This window comes from Myotis daubentonii, chromosome 14 (genome assembly GCF_963259705.1).
Source record: "Myotis daubentonii chromosome 14, mMyoDau2.1, whole genome shotgun sequence".
Lineage (NCBI taxonomy): Eukaryota > Metazoa > Chordata > Mammalia > Chiroptera > Vespertilionidae > Myotis > Myotis daubentonii.
The window spans coordinates 51,200,970-51,224,713 of record NC_081853.1 but is presented as its reverse complement, the minus strand read 5'-3'; the positions used below and the strand labels follow the sequence as shown (position 1 = coordinate 51,224,713).

Genomic DNA, 23,744 nt, shown 5'->3' with positions numbered 1-23,744 from the left:
GGGTAAGGCCCCTCCTCCGCAGGCGTCAGCCACACCCGGAGCCAGGTGTGGCCGCTGGCTCTCCGCCTGGTGCCCAGTGCATGGAAGCAGCCCCGCAGCCCTTGCCAGGCTCCGGGGGCAGCAGGGCCCCCGAGAACCACCCGAGCTTTGGAAGTGGCACCAGGTGCCCAGCTCCACGCTCAGCTCCCCACTCAGGCTTCACCTTGACGAACCTGCCCCAAGCTCCTCCCAGAACCCCGGGGGCCATGCAGTCCACGCGTGGAAGTAGGAGCCAGAGAGGTGCTTTTAATAGCTGATACTATTGCTTCTGCTGATCAAGTGTCTTAACATATTGCAAAATAGAACCAGGAAAGAGGTAGAGTTGTCGGGAATTGGAAACCCTGCCTCTTGTCCACCCCTCGCTCTGAACTGAGGCTGGGCAGAGCCCCCTTCAGTGTGGCTCGCACCCGGGCCGCCTCCCTGCCCCACGGATCCCTGGGCGGTGGGGGTGGGGGTGACCATCTCCATGACGGGCACCATGGAGAGCTGGTGGTTGGTCCACACGAGAGGCTCAGGGCAGCGGGCCGAGTGCAGTGTGTGGAATGGAGTGTGGGGCTGGGGCAGAAACCTGAGGTGGGGGGGGTGCGGGGGGGGTGGGGGGAGCTGCCAGGAGCTGGGTCCCAGCCGCCCTCTTCGTGGCGCTGAGCTGGGACACTGTGCTGGGAGGAGTGGGTGCTGCACCGGGAGCTGCTTCCTCTGGCCGAGCCTTGGATCTGGGTTTGGAGCCGCTCAGCCACTCGGGTGCCCCTCTGCTAGTTCAGGCCGCCTTCTTTCTCCTTCCCGCCTTCTTCCTTCAGGTTCTCGGCCACCAGCTTCATCTGCTGTTGAGAGAACACAGGGTGAGCCACGCTGGCCGGAGGGTGGCACCTCGGTGCTGGCAGGGTCCCCCCTGCTGCAGGAGGCCCTGGGCAGCGTGTTCCTCCGTGCATCGAGGCACCCGAGATGCTGTGGCCCCCGATGCGCCCCAGGCCTCCTGGAAGCGCCTGGCCCCTGTTTCTGACCGGACGAGATGGGGCCCAGGCGGGCGGGTGGACACGGGGAGTCAGCTGGCGGGATTCTGAAGGTACCGAAAGGAGAAGCAGCCGACCTGACCTGCTTCCGGGACCCGGGATCCGAGGAGGCAGCGGGGGGACTGAGCGCAGACAGACCAAGTCCCCGCTCTGCCTCTTGAGCCGAGCGAACGTGGCCTTTGACCTCTGTGAGCTGGTGCCACGTCTGCCCTGGGGCAGAGTCTGCAGGTGGCTGTGGGGACTCCCGTACACAGGTCCCTGGTCCAGAGCAGAGGCCCCCAAACAGCGATTTGACTAGCCCTTCGTCCCTACAGCCACAGCGCCCAGCACCCCCATCCAATGCCACGGGAACAACCTATGCAGCCCCCCCCCCCCCCCCCGGCCCAGCCAGGCTCAGAGGGAGGGGCCTGCACCCGGGGTCGAGCTACCTGGGGAGGAAGTCCTGCGCTCCACCTGGGGCCCCGCAGGTCCCAGCCTCCTCTGTCCCAGGGGTGCTGCCAACAGGACTACCAACTACTCTGGGATTTCGCTTAAAACACGGGCAGAGATTTTTGATAACAACTGTTCATGGGAAAAGCAGAACTCGGAGACCAACTGCTGGTGCTCTGGGAACCCCGCTGCCCCTTTTGGAGCCCGTGTGCCACGTGGAGCTGGACGTGGCACCCGCTCCCTCGCTCTCGGGGGAGGAAGCCCTTCCACAGACTGTGAAGCAAAGCCTCGGCCTCTTCACCCCGGTCCCCCTCTCAGGAGGCCCCACTTCCCGGGGCCGGCTCTGTCTCCACAGGGCGGTGCAGAGATGGGCTCCGGAGGCTGACCCCCTCCATCAGGGTTGAGGGGACGGCCACATGGAAGCTGGGTCCAGTGGATGGCCTGTGATGGGAAGGGGACCGGGCGGGGTCACGGGGACCAGTCTGCAGGCAGGGCAGCGTTTCCGCAGGCCGAGAGCAGAGGGTGGCATGAGAGCAACACTGGCCTCAGGACGTGCCTGCCCCCTCCCCAGGGACCGCAGCCACACTGTGGACGTGGCTTCAGCCTGACAGGACGATGCAGACCGTGGAAATGGCTCACAAGCCGGACGGAGAAACAGAGCTGCGTGCCCCAGTCTCCCAGGAGCGACTGCGCGTCTGCGCCTCCTGTCACTCACTCCCTGTCCGCACCCAGCCCATTCGGCCTGTCAACTACTGAGGTGAGAGATCCCCAGAAAACGAACATTCAGCCGATCTTCGAGGCCTTAAAAAGTCATTTTTTCATGAGAGAGAATATAAATCTATTTCCAGATTTGACAGGTAACCGTAAGACGTTGTTTAAATTGACTAAACTAGAACCATCCCCAGCTTGTCCCAGAGTCTTCCAGCCGCCCTTCCCCAGCGTTCCACACGGGGAGGAAGATCAATATGGGTTGGATCAAACGTGTTCCGATTTAAAGGCGCCTTGGAGGCTCTTTGTGAGGTGCAGCTGCTCCCTCCCCCCCGTCTGCGTGGGTGGCTGCGCTGGGAGCCCCTGGGCATCAGGCAGCACTCCGGGAGGGGCCTCCGCTCGCAGCGGCTGGGGGATGGGCCCGTTTGATGGGTTCTCCCCCCGGCACCACCGGCCCAAAGGGTCTTCAGGGGAACTTTGTGGAGTTGCCCCTTCTCTCAGACCCAAGGTTGGCCCGGAGGAGGCACTCAATCAACACCCTCTTCGCTGGGCTCCTCCTCACCTGCAGTGCCTGCCTGCGCAGGGCAGCTCCTAAGAGGATGGGCATGTCAGGAGCTCACAGGTCATCTACACTGAACTGCGCTGCTCACAGCAAAGGCAGGACGCTGGCCACAGCTCTCCCAGGCCTCAGGCCAGGTGCCAGGTGCCAGGCTCCGTCTGCACAGAGCATGCCTGCACCCCGGCCCCTCCTCCCGCCCTAGAGCAGGGCTGCTTGGAAGCCAACCAGTGATCAGTTGTGTGTTGGGCCAAACCTCCCCAGCCCCTCTCTCCATGGCTGGGCCCCAAAGGGAATGTCACCCGGGGCCTTCGCCAGGCTGTGGGAGGGACTGGGGCTTGTCCCTCTGCGTCTCTTTTAAAACAATTTAGGATTCTTAAATTAAAACCTCCTTAAACATAAGCAGGATAACGGCGCTCACTTCTTTCCTACAAAAAGCATCAGATGGAGAATAAATTCTCCCCAACTCATGACTCATTAAACACTCATGTTCCAAATCACTCTCTAAACAGCACAGACTGATTTTTTGCATCATTATTAGTAATGATTATAATAGGAACCTAGTCACTAAGTGTTGGCCAAAGCGCAGCTGAACCTGAGCGCATGCGTAACTATACACACCTGTTCCCCGTGGAGGAGGAGGAGAGAGATGGTCTGAGACCTGGGATGCTTCCCCAGACCTGGGCAGCCCTCCCCTCCCAGGCCTGGGCAGACCCTCCCTGGCCGGGCCACAGCCAGCACCGGAACACCCATGCACAGCACTCAGGAGGTCACGACCAATCGTTGACATCGTTACCCAATTTGAAATCTGTTAGCAACTACTCCGTTACCCCTCCCCCAGAGCAACAGCGACCTACAGAGGGTCTCCATCTGTGCCTTCCTCTCCCTGCTCACTGCGGGCCTCACTGCAGCTGGCTCTCTCAGTGGCTGGCCAGGAGCCTGGCTGTCCTGGGGCAGCAGCTCAAACAGGAACTGGCTTCTCTGGCCAGTTCAGTTTCAGCATCAATGCCTGGGGCCCCGGGCCTGCCCCGCCCCTCCTGCTAGTCTCAGGTGCACCGGCCTGCCTGTGGCAGAGTGACAGAGCGTGAATCCCCAGCCCCTACATCTCCAGCCCCCTCCACTGGGATTTAAGGGGCCTGGGGTGTGGCCTGGACACCAGCGTTTCTGCCAGCTCCTCCGGGCGACTCTATCCCGCAGGTGGGTGAGCCCGGCCTGAAAGGCGGCCTCTTCTCCAGCTCTGCCCAGAGGAGGAGGCCGGGCAGATGGGAGCTGATGGGGGCCCCCCTCCCGCACGACCGTGCCCATGCACCGGACAGGCACGAGCAAGGCCTCCTGGCTGTGGCCCTGACCAGGCTCAGTACCGTGTCTGAGGTCATGCAGCAGAGTTGGCGCAGAATTAGGCGAGGGCCCGGCAGCGCAGGTGAAAGGGGGAAGTAAAGAACAGGCCCCCAGAAGTACCATGTTCTGACAAAGACCCTTTTGTTGGTTAGATCTAGGGGCAGGTTTGCCTCAAACGGCAGTATTCTGACATATCCTAACGGAACGCTACAAACGCCAGCTCTGCCCGGGCCGGCAATGCCCGCGGAGCAGCGGTGGAGGGCAGGCGGGCAGAGCAGTCCCTCGGGCTGTCCTGGGAGGGACAGCCGCCGCCTCTCCCGCTGCAGGGGTGGCCTGGTTCATTTTAATGTTTGACAAAACGTAAAGACTTGCTGACAACCAAACGTGCTGGTGCTCTGAGGCCCACCTCCCCACCCCTGCGTCCCCATCTCAGGGGCCACTCCCACCTGGCTACTCAGACCAAAACCTCAGGTCTCCGTGGGTGCTCTGTGCCCAGACTGGCCCTGGGTCCCGTGGACAACACCTGCCAGGCACACCCCAGGCCCCTCACCCCCCACCCCCACCCTAGAGCTGTCGCCTCCGTTAACTGAACCGCCTCCCAGACTCCCCCATGCTTGTCCAACAGCAGCTTAAACCACGTTTTAATTCAGGCCCAGAACGTGCTGCAACACAGGCTTCCACAGGCTCTGGGCTGGAAGTTCCCTAATTTTCTCTGTAGTGGCGTCACCTGTCACCCCCTCTATTTTAATTTTTTTTTAAATATATTTTATTGATTTTTTACAGAGAGGAAGGGAGAGAGATAGAGAGCTAGAAACATCGATGAGAGAGAAACATCGATCAGCTGCCTCCTGCACATCTCCCACTGGGGATGTGCCCGCAACCCAGGTACATGCCCTTGACCGGAATCGAACCTGGGACCTTTCAGTCCGCAAGCCGACGCTCTATCCACTGAGCCAAACCGGTTTCGGCACCCCCTCTATTTTAATCCCTGCACTCCATCCATACTGTCTAGGATTTTTTGTTGTTAATCCTCACCTAAGGATATCCCGCCCTTCCCCCCCCCCCCCCATTTTTTTTTAGAGAGAATGGAAGCGGAGAGACAGAGAGGAAAAAAAACACATCGATGAGAGAGAGAGAGAGAGAGAGAGAGAGAGGTTGATTGATTGCCTCCCGCACATGCAGGGTATCAAGCCTGCCGCTGAGGTAAGTGCCCGTCAGTCCACGGGCTGACGCTCTATCCACTGAGCAAAGCAGCCAGGGCACTATGTTTTATTTTTTCCTGCTTTAAATGCTCTGTCCCACCTAGTGTGGCACCTCCCTCCGAGAGAGGCGCCTAGGGCAGCTCTGACAAGGGGGTGGGGTGGGGGTGCTCTATAAATACTTGTGGAGGCGGGACCACCAAGCGTCGGGCCTATCGCAGCACCGGAGAGGTTATGACTGGGCGGTGCCCTGATCATGGTAGGATGGGCAGGTCCGGCTCCTTGCTGTGGGTAAGTAAGTGGGACACAGCCATGTTCTCCGAGTCAGTGTCGTTCTCTGGACGACAGATTTGTCTGCCACACGTATGGGGTCATAGAGACACCCGGAGCGTGCACTTTATGTCAGAAGTTCCAGGGTTTCAGAGCTCCCGACAGTTACCTGCCCTGGCAACAACGCAGGCCTGGCCCCAGCCCCAAAGACTCACTCAGTGGGGCCTCAGGGCCTCAGGGGTGGCTCTGGCGAGGGTGAGGGTGTCTGCAGTTACAGCTGGAGGGAGGAGGAGGAAGGAGGAAACTCAGGGGCCATCAGGAAGGTGGTCAAAGTATCAGCTTGGGCCCAGCTGGAAACGATGGCTCCTCCAAGAAGATGGAGACCCAGCTGCAAGACGGGGGCGGGCGGCTCGTGCAGCCGGTGCGATGCCCGTGCTCACGAGCCCAGCACCTGCACGAGGTCATGACCTGCACCAACTGGCCCTGGGGAGGACCGCGTCAGCTCAGCTTCTAAGCAAACATTTCATGTCGACTTTTTAAGTAAGCGTTGGAGCCCTGCGTGCTCTGCATGTCTGGGTTTCAGAGCAAACTTTTCAAAAGCAGACGTGAACCTTCCCAGGTGCCTTTGGGGATGCAAACTGCTCTCTGAGGAGAGAGGGGCCCCAGAAGCCCGAGGTTTGCTTTCCGACCACTTCTAGTGCCTCTGGGGCAGGGAGCCGGGGCGACTGATTGGCTACAGCGCTGTTCAATCTGAGCTGTTAATCATGACTACCTGCCAAAGCTACAGGCCATGAGGTTCCACGGGGGGCTGGACACGCTGAACCCCGAATGCGAACGGAAAAAGACAACGCAAAGCTGACGAGAGAGGGAGCCGCCTCGCTGGGCCTGGGAAACGTGACGAGGTGCCAACAGCCTCCACCAGAGCTGCTGCTCACCTGTCCTTTTACACCCCTCCGTGGGTGCTGGCATTTTCTCGAAGCCATGGCACCCTACATGCGGTCCTTTCCATCGACCCAAAATACATGTGAGATCCAAAATACACTAAGCAGCCGACGTGGCAGCCCTTCCCGGGCAGCCCCAGGTTTCAGCAGCGGAAGGACACACGCCATCGATGGTGCCCGCAGGCTGTGAGACTCCGTAGGTGTGTCCAGAGCGCCAGCACCGGGCTCCACACGGGTTCCTCTGTGCCCGCTTCGTGGGAATCTTGCTACGTTCCTCCCAGCTTGCCATGTCCTGCATTTCTAATTGTCCTTGTGCATCGCAATGTTTTCCTCCTGCTCTGTTGACATAACTTTTAATGTCGATTATACCTCATTATCTTCCTGTTACTTACATTCACAGTGGCCAATAGCTAGATCACATTACATGCCAGGCACTGTTCTAAATGACACATTCATCAGATCCTCTGCTCATATTCGCCCTGGGAGAGACATGCCATTATCACTTTAAAGATTAGAGATGTGAGGCACAGAGAGGCTGAGAACCTGCCTGAGGTCACACAGCTCACACAAGGTTTGAGTCCAGGCTGTCAGTCTCCAGCGCCTGAGCGGCCAACCTCGCCTCAGGTGCATCCAGGTGCTGTTCTGGGTTTGTACTGTCATCACCGCACCCAGCTATCCCCGGGCCACCTGTGCTGCGAGACTCTGATTCACACTCAGCGGGGCCACACTGCCATCTTGTAAGGGTTTGCCGGGACTCTCTGGATTCTTGGTGAGGCTTCAATTTTTGTCTTGTCCCACCCAGCTCAGGTTTTTGTGTTTCTCCTATATCTCTAAGTCAAGCGAGTCTGGGGCTAGAACACACCACACTAACCCCTAACCTGACATGAAAGCACAAATTTCAGCAAGAATTTAAAACTCCAGAAAGTTTAGGAGTTAATTTTAGAAATCATTTTTGCCCTAGCTGGTTTGGCTCAGTGGATAGAGCATGGGTCTGCGGACTGAAAGATCCTGGGTTCGATTCCAGTCATGGGCACATGCCTGGGTTGTGGGTTCAATCCCCAGTAGGGGGCATACAGAAGGCAGCCAATCACTGATCCTCTCTCATCATTGATGTTTCTCTCTCCCTCTCCCTTCCTCTCAGAAATCAATAAAAATATATTTTTTAAAAAAAAGAAATCATTTTCCCCCTTAAAAAAAGGCTTCTAAAGGGCACAAAAACAAGAAAATGTGGAAAATACAGTGGAAGTTAGTTGGAAAAATCACAGATGGGAGAACTGCTGAAACCCGGAGAAGAGGTAGCGATGGGGGACTGGTGTGGGGACATCTCCAGCGAGAAAAGCGTGAAGAGCAGGAAGCCTGACGCTGACGACCGCGTGCCATGGACTAAACACGTAAAGGGGAGCAAATGCTAATACATTAACCAGGAACGAGGAACGTTCCAGAAGGATGTCTCCTTCATTAGACGCGAGAAAACTGGTAACAGATGTTACTTAACGCAGCTGAACTGAGTGGACGCATTTTGGAAGCACACAGGTGTGAATGCGGAGAACGGGAACGGTGGGCTCCGGGTGCCCGGGGACCCGAGGCCAGGCCTGGGAGAAAGGTGCTCGCACTCAGGGGCCCGGGTCCGTGTGGCCCCCACCGTGGAGGATCAGGTCAGAACGCAGACAGAGTCTGCAAAACGGAATTGCAATGGGAAAGAAAAAGAATCAGTGTCCCCAAGATCAAAAGCAAGCTATGACGAATTGCAAGGAAGTAAAATAATGTAAATACATAAGAACGGTGACAGACACTTTTGGTAGGGATATCGGCCATGGTCGTCATGACCACATAACTAAGAGGGTGGCATAGGCCAGGGGGAGGAAGACACAGAGGGGATGTCCCCCGAGGGCAGGACGAAAAGACTGACGAAGGTGACACCAATTCTGGCTGAGAAAGGGGGAAGCATTTCACATATACATGCAAATAATCATGTGAAAATAGCACATGATCAGCTGGTCCCAAATCAGAGAGAAAATGACCAGTTTCTTTCACTCTTCAAGGCGCCTCTCACTGGAGTGACCAGCTCTGCAGGGGAGGGGTCATCTCGCAGTGGATGCAGGAGAAACTCCTCTGTCCAGGCTCCCTAAGATGTGGTGCTGGGCTGTTTATCAGAAGAGAGGGAGGGGGGCAGTCTGATTGGTCACCACCAGCCCGTGAATGGGCACATCCAGTGATGTTACCCGGATGCTGACACTGCCCAGATCACCCAGACGACCAGCCACATCTGGGCTGCAGGGGGCACCCCCGGGACAGGACTTTCTCAGCATCTCTCGCTCAGGAGTGGCCACTCTTGTTGATCTGCATGTTGGCAAAGGCCCAGGAGGAAGGGTGTGCCGGGCCCTGAGGCCATCACGCCCTTCCTGTCTGTGAGCTCAGGAAGGGGAGGGGCAGCACTCTGCTCTCACAGCCCATGGGCTGAGGTCAGGGCCAGCAGGGTCCCGTGGGAGATGAGCCCAGAGAGGGTGGTGGCCAGCCGAGGCCGAGATGGCCATCTGGTCAGCCTTCATCTCTAATCGGCCTGTTTGGTGGCAGGCACCAGAGCTCCCCGAGCGAGCACAGCCTGCCCCCGCAGGGGTCCCCTGAGTCCTGTGGTCCGCCAGCGCTGGGCTCGCAACCCCAAAGAGAGTTCAGCCACACCCAGGGGACACGTCTGCCCCTTTTCCTTGCGATCCAAAATTGGATGTTAACTCTCCTCGGAGGAAAAGGGCACAGCCTCGCCTGGGAGGAAGACATGTCTCTCTTCAGACATGTGAACTGCAGGTCTTGGAGAGCAAAGAAATCCAAGACCCTGGTGTGATCAGAACACAGAGCTGGAAGAAGAAATCCGAGCATTCGTGGCTGACACACGAGTGCAGTCCAGCCAAACCCCAGCAGGTTTCTCCTGAGGGGTCTGCGCTTAGGGGAGACCTGGCCGGTGCGTAGGTGTCAGTATCAGATGAGCTGAGACCGGGTTTTCCAAACTGCAGTGATCAGTTTCACGGAGATTAATCATGGGGTGGCCTCCCAGATCATGACGCACATGTCCCTCTCTGCCTTGACGAGTCGCGATCCCAGGATGCCAAGGAGGGACGCGGAGTCAGGGTGAGGCCCAGAGATGGCGTGTGCAAACCAACACGCTCATCCCAGTTTCTGACCATATTCCAAGGTCTCTTTGGGTTTTTTCTTAGGCCCCACATGCACGGGGAAACTTAGATTTGGGTTCTTTTTTTTTTTTTACAGAGAGGAAGGGAGAGGGATAGAGAGTTAAAAACATCGATGAGAGAGAAACATCCATCAGCTGCCTCCTGCACACCCCCTACTGGGGATGTGCCCGCAACCAAGGTACATGCCCTTGACTGGAATCGAACCTGGGACCCTTCAGTCCACAGGCCAGCGCTCTATCCACTGAGCCAAACCGGTTAGGACTAGATTTGGGCTCTTTAGGTGAGGACAGTATTATTAAATCCAGCTGTGTTATTTAAAAAATAGTGAATTCAGGAAGCGAATAAAAGCTAGGACTACAGTGCTGTCGTTCTAGCCACGTAACACATCGGCGGCGTGTGCCAAGCAGGAGGAGCCGACGGAATGCACTTGATAAGGCTCCGAACCTCACAGCGGAAAGGGAGCCTGCCCAGTGCCCTCCTCACTCCGGCTCTGCTGGTTCTAGTCCCTGCTCCCAAGTCTCTACGCGTGAGAGCAGCAAGGGCTTCCTCCTCTGCTCCCATCACACACTTTTCAGCACCTGGAAAGCTCTAGAAAGATGGTGCCTAGCCCCTGCGACCAGTGTTCTCTGCAGTGCGACCTTTGGGGAAGAGATCACAGTGGCCCTGTAGGGTAAGCCGTTGGCCAGCGCAGGCCCGCGGCGGCCGTGCGGTTTCCAACCCAAAGGCATGATTGCTGAGTGCCCGAACCCTACCTTCTTGCTTCACTACCAGAAACAGGAGCTGAACCTGGTCATCGGTGTTGAGTTAAACATGCCTTCAAATATTTAGTTCTTCCTCTACCATGACTTCTGTTTTCTTGTGTGCAGCCAGGAGAACGGAGAGCAGGAGAGGCGAGCTACGTGCTAACAGGGAGTCACCTGGTGAAAGCCATGAAATAGATGGATGTTGCCTGTTGCCCTGAATGGCCTGCAAGTCGTTCTGTGATGAGGAGACAGAATACGCTGTTTTAGGAGCACGTGGCCAGGGTTTGGTGACGTCATTCTGCGTCACCAAGCAAAGCCCAGAGTTGACGCAGTTAATTTAAGTGGCTCTGGATGGGGAAGCAAACCAACATCTCCATGAGTTGTGTTGGCAAGTCCAACAACCAAGCTTGCACCCAGTAAACACTCGTGCAGTTGTGCCCGGATGGGGGTATGTGCCTACTGTGCCCTTGGAACCAAGCATTCCAGTGAATTCCCTGGCAAAGCCTGTGGAGAAACGCTCTTACTTATGTTGGCTTAGTTAACAGGGCACGGGAACCACTGGGAGGGAAGGTCCCATTCTTGTTTTCAGGAAGGAACTGGCCTCAGCACAGACGTCCTCAGTGTGTTAGGGAAGTAGGTCACTCCCGCAGCCAAGGGTCCCAGGCGGGAGGAAGCGAGGCCGTCCACAGGCGGAAAACATACTCGACGGAAAGGGAACCGAGCAAAGCAGTGAGTCAGAGCCGAGAGGCCGCCACACAGGCAGAGGGCAGCTACTTCCAAGCAAAGCCCGCAGCAGGGGCGAATGCCACCACCAAGCATGACAGCAGGGAGAAGGGACCTCGGCCAATTCTCATTCCTGCCCTCCAGGGTTGTTCTTCCCCTCAGGAAAGGAAGTCCCCACTGAGCCCGCCTGGGTGATCGACAACTGGCCGACGATGCTGCCTGCTGTGCAGAGCTTGCAGCAGGCCCTGAGCGGTGCGGGAGACAAGGGCCTCTGGCCACCAGGCTGACACACCTGGATGAGACCCTGAACTCACCTCTACCGACTCCCCTGCCTCAGGGCCTGCGCAGGGAGCTCTGGGGAAATCCCAGCTCCTCCTGGGAGCCCCGCCCCAGACCTGCTCAAAGCCAATCTGCACTGAAAAGACCCAGGGACAGGCACCTTGGAGGTGGAGACACCACTCCGTGTGCCCAGAAGCGGCTGGAGCCCTCACTTATCAATACTCTATACCAAGAGCAGCCATGAATATCTCCCACTCCTGCCAGGCACCAGCCGTCCTCAGAGCCCCTCGAAGTAGGGCTTGGGTCCAGCAGCCAGAGGTGCAGGGCTGAGGGGCTGGTAAGGGCTAGGCAGGAGCTCAGTGGGGAAAGAAGGCAGCAGTGAGTGATTCTACTTGGGACCAGGGGGCTGGGGGCCATTGGGCTGGGGTTAGGGAGCTGGGGGCCCGGGGGACGGGAGTCAGGGGGCTGGGGGCCATTGGGCTGGGGTTAGGGAGCTGGGGGCCAGGGGGATGGGAGTCAGGGGGCTGGGGGCCATTGGGCTGGGGTTAGGGAGCTGGGGGCCAGGGGGATGGGCGTCAGGGGGGTGGGGAGGGGAAAGGCTGAGGAAGGGGGGAAGCATTGACTGAGAACCATCACCATCACTGAAAAGGGCTTTCTGATCAGTGACTGTGTGACGCCAAAGAATGCAGGTGGCGGAAAAATCCAGGGAAAGGGATTGGGGTAGAGGTGGCCACGGCTGAGCCCCTGGAGGCCTGGGGTCGCGCCCCTATGTTCTGAACTGTGCTCTCTGCAGAGGCCTCTGGTTACATAAGCTTCTTGGCAGCCTCGCTTCCAGCTCGTTTGAACTTGCAGCCAAGGAGACAGGCCTGCTTTTCTCACATGGACTTCATTTGGTCAGATTTCTTTGCCTCTTCTTTTTTGTGACTGATTTTTAAAAACCAATGAAATGTGAAACCTTCAGTTTATTTTGATTAAATGTTAACTTCTCCCTTTTTACCTTTTTTATTAAAAAAATATATTTTTCATGTTTTTATAGATTATTTAAGAGAGAGAGGAAGGGAGAGGGATAGAGATAGAAACATGGTGGATGTGAGAGGCACATCCATCAGCTGCCTTCTGCACACCCCCTACTGGGGTCAAGCCCCAACCCAAGCATGTGCCCTGACCAGTTATCAAACCGTGACCTCCTGGGTCATAGGCTGATGCTCAACCACTAAGCCAAGCCTGCTGGGCTAACTTCTCCTTTTGACCTTCATCACTGAAGTCTTCATCCAGCGCAGCCCACCTCCTTTCCATCTTTTCTTTGCGTCTTCATGTCATGACTCTCCCATTGGGGGTGCACTTTTCTGACCCTCGGAGCTCACTGCAAACACTAACCTATCAGAACAAGATGCATTCCCTTCTGTTGCCGCTCAGTGCCTTCCCACCACCCAGCTCAGTGCCTTCCTCTGCTTCCTCCTTCCTGGAGGGGTAGGACCCCCCTCCCCCAGTTCACTCGAGAAGTCACAAATGCCAGGTACTTTGTCAGGCCCCCCAATAGCTGGGCATGAGCTAATAACTAAATCCTGGCCAGTGGGGCTTGAGGGGAAACCTGCTACGGCTTTGGGCAAGGATTTTCTCCCTAATATAGAGACTTGTGACCACCGTGAAAAGCCAACATCCTGGAAATGTCTGGGTGGGGAACTAGAAAGGCCTACCCAGTCCCTTCATGATGTCACGGGCAGTTCCCCAAACCTGGGCAGGCCTGTTTAGGGATTGATTGTCACACTGCCCTTCAAGTCCACTTTAATAACTGTTCTTTATATGGGAGCAACCCAGAAATATCCCAGGCTCTGAAAGTTTCTGAATCTCGTCATTCTTAGGTTCTCCTGTAAGTGACTGGGCACCTTCTCAACTAAATGTGTCAGATCTGCTGTTTCCAGTGCTCGGTCTGAAGGTTCTGTCCGGGCCAATGGTTTTCTCCCGTGAATTATAACTTAAGGGTCTCTTGATCACTTCTGACAAGTCCGTTCTCCTCGTGTATCGTGGTACTTTGTACTGGTTGTTACACAACAACATCCGAAGCCTCCCTTGGACCCCACAGCGTGCTCCCTGACACTCCATGCAGCTACTGGCTCCCTTTCCTTTTGGTTATAGAGCCTCCACCCCCAACACAGACAACACCAGGTCTCCCTCCCGTGCTCCGACCTCAGCAGAGAAGCAACCTGAGTTCCCTCCTGTGAGCGGAGCCCCCTGTGGCCGGCTCAGCCCTTGCTCCCTCCTCCCTTTCCAGCTCTCTCCCTCTCACCTGCCTTTTCCAGTGTGAGGCCATCTCCACCCCCACCAACCCTGAATTATTCTGTCCATACACAGGCCTGGGGACCGAGCTAGTCGAGCAAGAACACTCCGGGGGAGGCAAAGGTGTGGGCACTCACAGGGCTTTATAACTGTTGTTTCCATCACACTTCATTTTCCTGAGCCAGGGGAGGTTCAGGGGGACTGGGAGGGCTGGAAGTGCTGGCAGATTTGCTCTCACATCTTAGAAACAGGTGCCAAAGCGGCACCATCCTCCCTGCCTGGCGGCGAGGACACCGTGGCCGCTGTGGGCAGGAGCAGGCTTCCTGTGACCTGGGAATGTTTCTGCTTGTCCAGCTCCCCCTGGCGAGTCCAGATTTACCCTCAGTGGGAAGCCTTCTGGTCAGACACACGGCACCAGTAGCTCCGAATTTTCCTTCTCCCTTGTGTCGCATTCTTCCCCTCTCGCCTCCTGACCGAGGCCTTCCCAGGATGTGTGCTCTCCCGGCTCCCTTCTTGGATTTTTTCCATCCTGCGCAGGAATGTTTAATCCCCTCCAAAACGTCAAGGCTGGGCCTTCTTGGCTAGCAAGAACACCAGCTAGAATTTATAGAAAACAACGACAAAACAAACACCCCTTGTGCTCGCGTGTGTTTTCACGTTTGATGGACTCGCTGCCCATGCTGGCGACACAAACCAGGAGGCGATGCCCGCGCACGGAACGATGCCGCCGGGGTGAGAGAAGGCGCCTGGGGCACTGGCCCTTCTCTCTCATTCTCGGTCTTGCCCCCCTTACAGGTGCAGCAACTGACTGCAGCTCGAGTTCTGTCAAACTTTTCCCTGTTCCCACTTTACAGAAATTTCTCCACCTTTTTTAAGTTAGCAGATGGTACACTTTCTTATTCTCCAACATTTTAAATGGATTTATGCTTTTCTTATATTTTCAATTGTTTAAAAATATAGGATTTGGAAGAGGCAGGAGTAAACGGAGTATGTGAGCTAGGAAGTCCTAGCCAATGTAATAAGTGTTAGGGATGTGTGGACTCGCGTTCCCACGGAGCCGTGCCCAGAGACAGCAGGCAGAACTGGACACATGGACACGCCAGCTGGTGATGCTGCCCGAGGGAACGGGCTGGCTGGGGGCTGGGCAAGTCCGAGCCTCTGTGCTCTCTCCCGTCCTGTCTGTGAAACCTGATGTCTGTAGGAGACCAGCTCCAGCTCCAGGTTCTGTATAGGGAGCCAGCGTGGCTGGGTGGGGAGCAGGGATGCTGTTACCTGCAAGGCAGGCCTGCAGATTTTGCAAAGAACTTTTCTTTCCCTTCATCATCTTTCAGGATGGTCTCCAGCCTGCCTCTGTCTGTTTTTTAGAACCGAAGTACATCCGTATGTATGTCAATGTCTAGTCCAGTACCTACAGTACGAGGTTTTTAAAAACAATATTGAGAGATTCTGTTTCGTCCTAAAAGCATCTACAATCTTGGTCCCGCACATTTTTATTCTATTTGCTTATTTATTTTTAGTTTCCATAGTATTTTCCCCCCAAGTAAATGCTGCAGCATTTACAGAGGAACTGCCAGGGCGAAATACCAGGAACCAGCAGTGGCAAACGCCCACTTCCCAGCATCTGTAGTCATTCATGGTCCAAAGGAGGACGGAGTTCCATTTCCAAAAACAAAGAAAAACTCTAAGATTTCAGGTTCCCGTCGAGGCTAAAGTCCTGCCATTAAATCACTCTGCATGAAGACACATTAAAGCTTTTGAAAGGAGGGAAAAGGCAAACACAAAAATACGGCGCAAATACAATTCACGCCTCTCTTTTGTTAATGGGTTCTGCTTCCGCTCGAATCCTCGCTAATTCTGTCTGGCTGTTTACACACATTTTTAATTTGTTCAATCATTTCACAGACCAGCAGTTTCACGGTCCGATTCGTTTCAGGCAAAATGGACGGTTACAAAACATCCCAGACTGTTCTCAGGTTGGAAAAACGAGTGAACTGAACTTTCGACGATGCTACACGATGGCTCTTTTGTTCTAAGTACGGAACGGAGTCCTTCCCGTGCGTGGAAAAATGGCCAGGATTATGTAACAGATGTGATACGTAAGGTGAGTACAACATCTCCCTCACAGGCTCAGACGCGTCCAAGGGCCGTCGTTGGCAGATGCAGGTTTGGGTGCGCTTATGCTCCGCGAGTGCCGGGCTCGGGCACTGCTATGCCATCTTCATCTGCACAGTGGCTCCGAGAAAGTGGCGCCCTAACCCCCGTTTCACTGAGGAGGAGGAGGGCTCTGAGAGGGAGGTACCTGTGCCCACAGAAGCAGGTGCACCAGCCGGTTTGTCTCGAACACCCCCTGCTGGCCTCGTTGATGGTGGTGAGATAACTGTCATTTCAAGTGGGAAGCCAATGCCCTCCCACAAACCATCACCAAGACTCGGCCGCCATCTCCAGAGGGTTTAGTTCTGCTCCAGGCAACTCCAAGGCAAACCGCCTCCTTCCACATCCACCCAGGATTCCACACGCCTCCCCTGTCCACCCCCAGGGGGTCTGCGGAGCCTCCGGTTCATCCTGCTCAGTGGTGCCGTCTGCTGTTGGCCAAGTTCTTCCTCCGCTCGCTGCCCAACCTGCACGCTGGACCTTGCCAACAGTGAGTGCTCAGCACAGGGGGGGACCCTGAGCCATGGTTCTCAAAGTGTGCACAGAGGCACCCCGCAGCACTGCAGAGAAGTCGCGGGGGTCACAAGAGATTTTCAATGTTCCAGAGAAACACAGCACACTCAGCAGCTGTCAGATGGCAGGCAAGAGCCCGTGACAGTTAGCCTTCCTCCACACCTGTGCCTGACTCCTCCCTCTCCATCAGTGCCGAGGGAGAAGAGCCTCAGCTGGTCTTGACCTGGGGAGAAGGAAGGCACGGGGCTGGGCTGGGCGCCACAGCGAGCTGCTTGAGCAGCAGGAGGGCGGGGCTGCTCCAGCTGTGGGGAGAGGGAGAAGCAGGTGTGGCCATCACCGCACGGGGAGGGAGCGGGGTGGTTGGAGCTGCTGGACAGGGGTGCCCCGTGCCCTGAGATTGAAGGAGCATGTTCCTGTACTGCACACCCCTCCATCCTTTTCTGAACCCGAGGTGAACCCTCAGCGATGTTTTAGAGGAGCCGACTCCGTTCCATGTAGGACCTGCCAGCTCACCTATGAACTTAACTGCAGACCACCCCGTGCTGCACTCCAAGCAACTGACTTATCACAGAACCTTTCAACTTAATCAACACTGACTGAAGGCCCCCAGCCCCCAAACGATCCCCGTGCCCTGGTACCCATGGCTCGGACAGTCCCTCTGCCCGAGCGAGAGTGGAAGCTGGGACTTGCTGCTCATCAACAGACTGTGGTCAAGTGATGGGATGTCACTCCCGTGCGGGTTACAGTATATGACACAGGGCGAGGGATTCTGTTGTTGCTATATTTTCATCAGCTACTTTGCCAAAGGTGATTACTACTTCTTTGGGCCTGAGGGGAAGAACAATTTCCCTCTAATTTACTTCAAGTGGCACAGTAGTTACGGTGAAATAATTATGTTAATCATTCTTGAAAGTGTGCTGTGGAAAGGAGGGGAAAAGAAACCAGCACAGTGAAGTGGGGGCCCAGCAGCGTGAAAGCAGGCCAAGCCCAGGCTGCCACTGCGACAAACACGAACCCCTTCCCCTCCCCGGTGCGGAAACGCAGCTCTCAGGGGAGCAGAACGAACCCACCTGCCATGGCAACCGCTCAGGGCCACCTTCCGGCACCCCGACCCAGGCCTGCAGCCGGGCACAGGGTGACGCAGAGCTGCTGCCCCCGGGAGCTGCATGGGCCGCATCCTGAGCAGGCTGCACGGTCCAGCCGAGTCCGGGCCTTCGCTCCCCAAAACACCCTGGAAACACCATGAGCACATAATGTGCAGATGTGTGCACACCCCAGCTCATGTACACGCCTGGGATGCTCAGTTAAACGGACCAGGACCGCATTTTCAGAGGCAGCCTCTGCAACAACGCTCTGAGCCCCGACGGAAAGCTTCGAGGCCAAACAGGAGCCGTCACCACCTGTCCATCACTAATTTTCAACCACAGCCACACTGTTGTGCTGACAAGTTATTAGCACCGGGAGAACTGTCTCTAGCACACGTCCGACTGGCAGGAACACCGGTTATCAGTGACAGGGAGGGGCTGACGTGACGGATCATGCATGGGACAGCCAACTCCGGACGGCCCAGATCTGCAGAAGGCCCACTAGAGACAGGGGTGTTGGAAGTCTCCCCCAAGGCAAACCACTTCCTTACACCCCTGGTTACCCACAGAGCTGGGTCGTTAAAAAGTTCAAATTAATTCACAATGCTACAGCAAAGAGATGATGCGACATGGACTTCCATTTACGACATCCCTGACTCACTCCTGGCCACGGGAACACGCATTGTTGGGGGGGAGGGGGGGAGAGCAGCCAATCACGTGACTACCCTGTGAGCCCCTCTGGGAGGAGCCGGAGGTCCGCCTACCCTGCAGGGTGCACCCAGTCTCCCTGAGAAGGGCTGCCCTGGAGAACCAGGCACCTGAGGGATCGCCTGGGCCGGGGCCTCAGTTCAGTGATGAGGACAAAGCAGAGGGTCTGAGACCTGCCTGAGCTGCCATGGCTGCTCCGAGCCAGAGTTCAGGCTGGAACTCGGGCTGTTGGTTAAGGGCCCTTGGGCAATCAGTGCTTTGATTCGCTATTACGCTTAAACACAGCGATGAGGAAAACTGGAGAGGGTAGATACAGTCCGACTACAATGTTAACTCAGAACTGACTACCCTAAGGATCAGAGGGAGGCACCACCATGGGCCGTATCTATGATACCACCTTTTTGTCCGGTGATTTTCCTGTGGGAGAGACTGGCCTCCGTTTTATTTACAACCCTTCAAAAGCAGGGGGCCCTGATGCTGACAGCGGTCTTACAGCCGACGGAGCCACAGAGGCAGGTGGAGGGAGACTTCATCCCTGGCAAGCCCAGGAGGGAAGGAGAGGGGGCGGCGCTCAGTTTTGAAAAGACACCCCATTTTTTCTTTGGCTCTTTGTTCTCTAATCGAATCCATGGAAAGGAACTGAAGGGCCGCGCAGAGCAGGCTGGCGGAGCTTCCTCAGGCTCCCACTTGGGCCGCCTCCCTCCCTGGAGCAGTGCCATCGTCACGGCGCTCACAACAGTGGAAAATTTATACTCTGGCTGCAAACAAGCAGATGGTCTCAAGTCTAATGGAGGACCATTTAAAGACGCCTCAGTCTGTATTTTTAGGCTCAGACACAACTGCATTTTGGAGTTACTGTTTCTCAGAAAAATTCTTTTCAAGGGGATTAGCTATGTGCCAACCAGCCATTTCTTCCTGCCACTGTCATTGTGTTAAGATGTCATGAACTCACAAGAAATTAGGTTTTTTTTCTCTCTGCAGGGAAACTGTTCGACCCGAGCATCCTGTGTCTGTCCGTAGAAAGAGAGAATGTACGTATGCATTTTTAACTAATAAGCCCAAATAACAGGGGTGTCTGGACTGTCACAATGGACATCTGATGGCTTAACTCAGATTCCTAATGCTATGGATGGAAACCAACCAGGTCCTACAACGAAACACAAATGAATTTCAGAGCCACTCCGCCTCCCATAGGATTCTAACCCTGACCACTTAACACTCTAACCAAGGGAATCTGGGGAGCCTGAGGGGTGCTGGGTAACTCGGAGCTTGACAACAGTGGCCGATGCGGAAGCAGTTGGTTTTAAGAGAATGTGGAAAGGGAGGCAGCTGGATACAACGGCCAAGACTCCTGGTGGTTTTCTGTCCCAGGCACGGCTCCTGGCAATGCCGAGAACAGCCACTGCGGCCAGCACTGGACCAGCTGCTGGGAACAGCGTCCCGCTGACTGTCCCAGCCCCACTGGAGAATGCACTCCAGCACTTCCGCGTCCACTGCTCATCTCTACAGCGAGCGCTGCCCAAGCCTTCTGGCCTCTCGTAGTTAGAGCATTATTCTTTTTATCAAATGAAGGAAACCATACAAACGGCAAACAATCGTCTTTATTCCCTGCCTTGTAGGAACAATGAAAATTATGTGCACTATGATCTCAAACTAAATCTTTGCTATGGCAGAGCCATAAGAAAGCCTGTGCTTGGGAGTAAAGCAATCCTGAGAGGATGCGGAGGCAGCTGCTGGTAGAGCGCTCAGATCTCAGCTTTCTGCTTCCTGTTCCTTTTCCCTCTCCTCTGCCGAAGTCCACAGAAGAAGTTTTTCTCTCCCTAGAATGCATGTACGTTGGGTTCTGGTTCAATGTAGGGTGGGCTCCTTGCTTGCCACCTAGTGTGGCAACAGTTGAAAGTGAATTAGTGTGTGACCATCAGCGGAGGCAGACCCATCTCTTGAGAAAAGAGATTTAAGCTGCCTGTAGGGCTGCCTCCCTCGCAGCAGCACCTGAGTTAGATCTAGTTTCACCTCCTGGCTGTTACCAGGAAGATGGCCGGCAGGTCTCCAGGCCCCTGCAGGGACCGGCCGGCCGTACTGGGAGGGCTTCTCCAAGCATGCCCTCACCCCCCCCCCCCGCCACCCCCTAGAGAGGGCAGCCTTGTGAGGGAAGTCATCTCAACACAGAGCGGCCCGAACAGGGGTGCTGGCCGAGGGCACTGACCGCCAGGCCTGCGGCCGTTCCAGGAAAGGGCTGGAGACCACGTGCTTCAAAGACTGGAAGACAGATCCAGCAGAATTAAAAAATGAGATGCATGAGCATCTGCAAAGATAAACAGAGAGGAAAGCAAGATAATTTGCTTAAAGGAAATGAAGGAAGAAAAAGAGGATGCAAAAGTAACACAGGCACAAAGAAGGGAGGGCAGTCAGATAACATCAAATTCAAAGAATAGCCACTCTGTGTGCTAGCCTTTTCGTTTTTGAAAAACAGAAAAATAGAAGAGGTGAAGGTGGGGAGTGGAGAGAGGAGGGACAAACGAAGGGAAAAGGGTGACTGCCATACACACAAAGCTCCTGCAGAATAGATGCTCAGTTCTACCATGTTGAACTCAGAGCATTAGTCTTTTTAAAAATGTATTTTTATTGATTTCAGAAAGGGAGAGGGAGAGAGACCTAGCAACATCAATGATAGGAGAGAATAATTGATCGGCTGCCTCCTGCACACCCCACACTGGGGATTGAGCCTGCAACCTGGGCATGTGCCCTGACAGCAATTGAACGGTGACCTCCTGGTTCATGGGTTGATGCTCAACCACTGAGCCACATTGGCCAGACACACAGCATTATTCTTATTAGAAAAAAGTCCTCTAATTAATTCAAATCCACTACTCAGTGAATCTGTCCCTGAAAGAGCAAAGACTTATCCTTTCAAGCATGAGCCCAAGGAGAACCATCCACAAGAGCCTCATTGTAGCTTCTGAAGGAAGGCTGCTCTTCATTTCCAGAAACTTATTTGAAATCCAGATTAGTTTTGGTTGATTAGCATTTCAAGGTGACTTGGTTTTGGTTAAAATACAGATGGACAGCAACTACTTTTAAGGACTCACAGGCCAGGAGGGATGTGAGAGTGCTCATTGCCAGAAAGCAGGTCAAGTGTCAAAGCAGGCAGTTACTTCTCTTTTGCTAGATCTCTAAGGATAGAGCATGAAAACCAGCCACTTCCAAGGATGGAATATAATTTTATCTCCTATTGGTCAAGATGTTCTTTGTTGCACTCAACTGAGAATTCTGGTTTTTTATACCCATCTGCTCTTGTAGAAAATGGTGGGAAAGCTACTGACTCAGGGTGGCCAGCCGGGCCTGACTCTACTTGCTCACCCTGAGCCGTGTTCCTGTCACTGTGCCTACTTTACAGAGCAAGAAACTGAGGCCCAGAAAGGTTTGGTATCTTGCCCAGAGTTACTAAGTAAAGGTGAAGCTGGTATTCCTGAGACATATACCTGATTCCAAAAGCTATTCTCTTAACCCCCAAGGTTTGCAAACCCCCTTCCTGCTCTGGGCACATGACATATCCTCAGAGAACCAAAATGCTTCATCTAAGGCCAATGTTTTGGTACAGACTGTGAAGAAAAATGACAATTCCTTCGCGAGTTTCTCCCACTGTAATGGTTTAATCACACGACGTTTTCACAGAAATGATTTGTGCACAGCTATCCTGAGCAAAATGTAAATAACCCAGATTGATGCTTTTGGAAATGGTTTTCTACAACATACATGAAAAATAAGTGAACCCATTAGTCCATGGAGTCAAAAAAGGCAATCTGGATTTGTTCTGTCTCCAATCAAAACAGTATCTAGCACATGTGCAAGGAGAGGGGGTGGAGCTGCGTCTCTCAGACATTTGGCAGATCATCTTCCCCAGGCCTGTGACTAAAACCAGACGTGCAAATTAAAAATACGCCCATCTTTTTTTTTTTTCTCAAGACAACGCCAACAAAACAGCCTGCAGATCTGCCCACAAACACTGCTTGACGCTACTTGAACGGAGAAGCGAAGACAATCTGGAGATGCGTTTCTTTTCCAAATAACAAGTAAGGGATTTTTTCCAAATTGTTTTTTTTGTTTTGTTTTTTTTTAGGGGGTGGGGACCAAGAATTTAAAGTTAGAGCCCTGATAACATAGTTTCCTGGCAGATAGCAACTGCCTTATAGACTTTAAATGGACAGCCACCAGGAAAAAATAAATAAAAACTCAAAAATTCATGAGGGAAAAATTCGTTTCCTCCCAGGCACTTCAGGATAGGAGAATGGGACATGAAGCAGACTTTTGAAAGGAAAGAGAAGATGATGTACTTTTGAACTGAATTTCGGGACCCAATGGCCTTACAGCAGGTCTGGGATTCTGCTCTTTGGCCCCCACCGCCTGCTTTCTTCACCTGGCCACATCACTTTATCCCACAGACAAAAGGCATCAGCAAGCACATCACAGGAAGATGAGATGTCCAAATCCAAGACCTACTCATCTCATGGTTCTCCTGGGGAACCGCAGGAGCAGAATAATCCAGACCCGCTCTCTGAATCCAGCTCACCCACCCCGCCGGAGGCGAGCTCATGCAGTTGACACAAGGGATGGCAAGACAAGTTGTTCAAATATCCACTTCAGGTGCCTAGCCATCAGCACACTAAGTGGTTCGTACTGTCCATTAAAACCCTTTCAGGGTGATTCAATTTCAAAGGGATTTTAAAGAGAAGGTAACTCACTGTTTTAGAATCTACAGCAGTGATGGCGAACCTATGACACGCGTGTCACAAACTCATTTTTTGGTTGATTTTTCTTTGTTAAATGGCATTTAAATATATAAAATAAATATCAAAAATATAAGTCTTTGGTTTACTATGGTTGCAAATATCAAAGAATTTCTATATGTGACACGGCACCAGAGTTAAGTTAGGGTTTTTCAAAATGCTGACACGCCGAGCTCAAAAGGTTCGCCGTCACTGACCTACAGCGTGCCACTCCACAAGGAGGCAGGGACACCGGGGACATCTTTGCAGCAGACGGCCACTGAATGACCTTTTCCTCCGTCTGTTAAGTCAGGGCTTGGCACAGGATCAAGAGGTTTTTCAACTCTAACATTTGACAAATAGATAATGCAGGGAATTTCTGATAATTTATATTTTTAGCTTTGATCATAGATTGTACTCAATTAATATTTGTTGCTGAATTTTAATACCTGTATTTTAATTTTGCCTTACATATGCATTCAGTATGATTCACTATTTGTGTTCTTAGAGCCATTATTAATGCAAAGTGATCATTTTCCTTTGATTAGGTAGTATTTAAAAAACTTCTTAAATCCAAACATTTCTTGTCTTCTGCATTCTAGTCTTATGAGACAGAGGCAAATCACTACATGTCCTGTTTTTAGGGCTTTACTTAAAAGTCTAAATTTCTTAGCCTATCGATCAGTATATTTTCATCCCAATCTCTTAGGTTTATATTCACTGCATGACATAATACTCAATCATGTCTGAGGTTCTGTAGCATAGAAATCAATGGAAAATAATAATGTTTATTACATTAAATAAAAGATTTTGTTTTAGCAATA

At 53.8% G+C, this 23,744-nt stretch overlaps 1 protein-coding gene across 3 annotated transcripts in view; it reads right to left on the bottom strand.

Annotated features, from left to right (window-relative positions):
• Window positions 1-265: 265 nt before the first annotated feature.
• The window catches only part of ANO10 (anoctamin 10), a 90,793-nt gene continuing 67,314 nt past the window's right edge, over window positions 266-23,744 (bottom strand). For 2 of the 3 annotated variants that reach the window (XM_059664375.1, XM_059664377.1), the window contains one exon: window positions 266-860. In XM_059664375.1, coding sequence (XP_059520358.1) covers window positions 792-860 — 69 coding nt within the window. In that variant the 3' untranslated portion in view covers window positions 266-791. Of the gene's footprint in view, window positions 861-10,562; window positions 10,593-23,744 lie in introns of those variants that run through there. The other variant, XM_059664376.1, reaches the window with a different exon arrangement.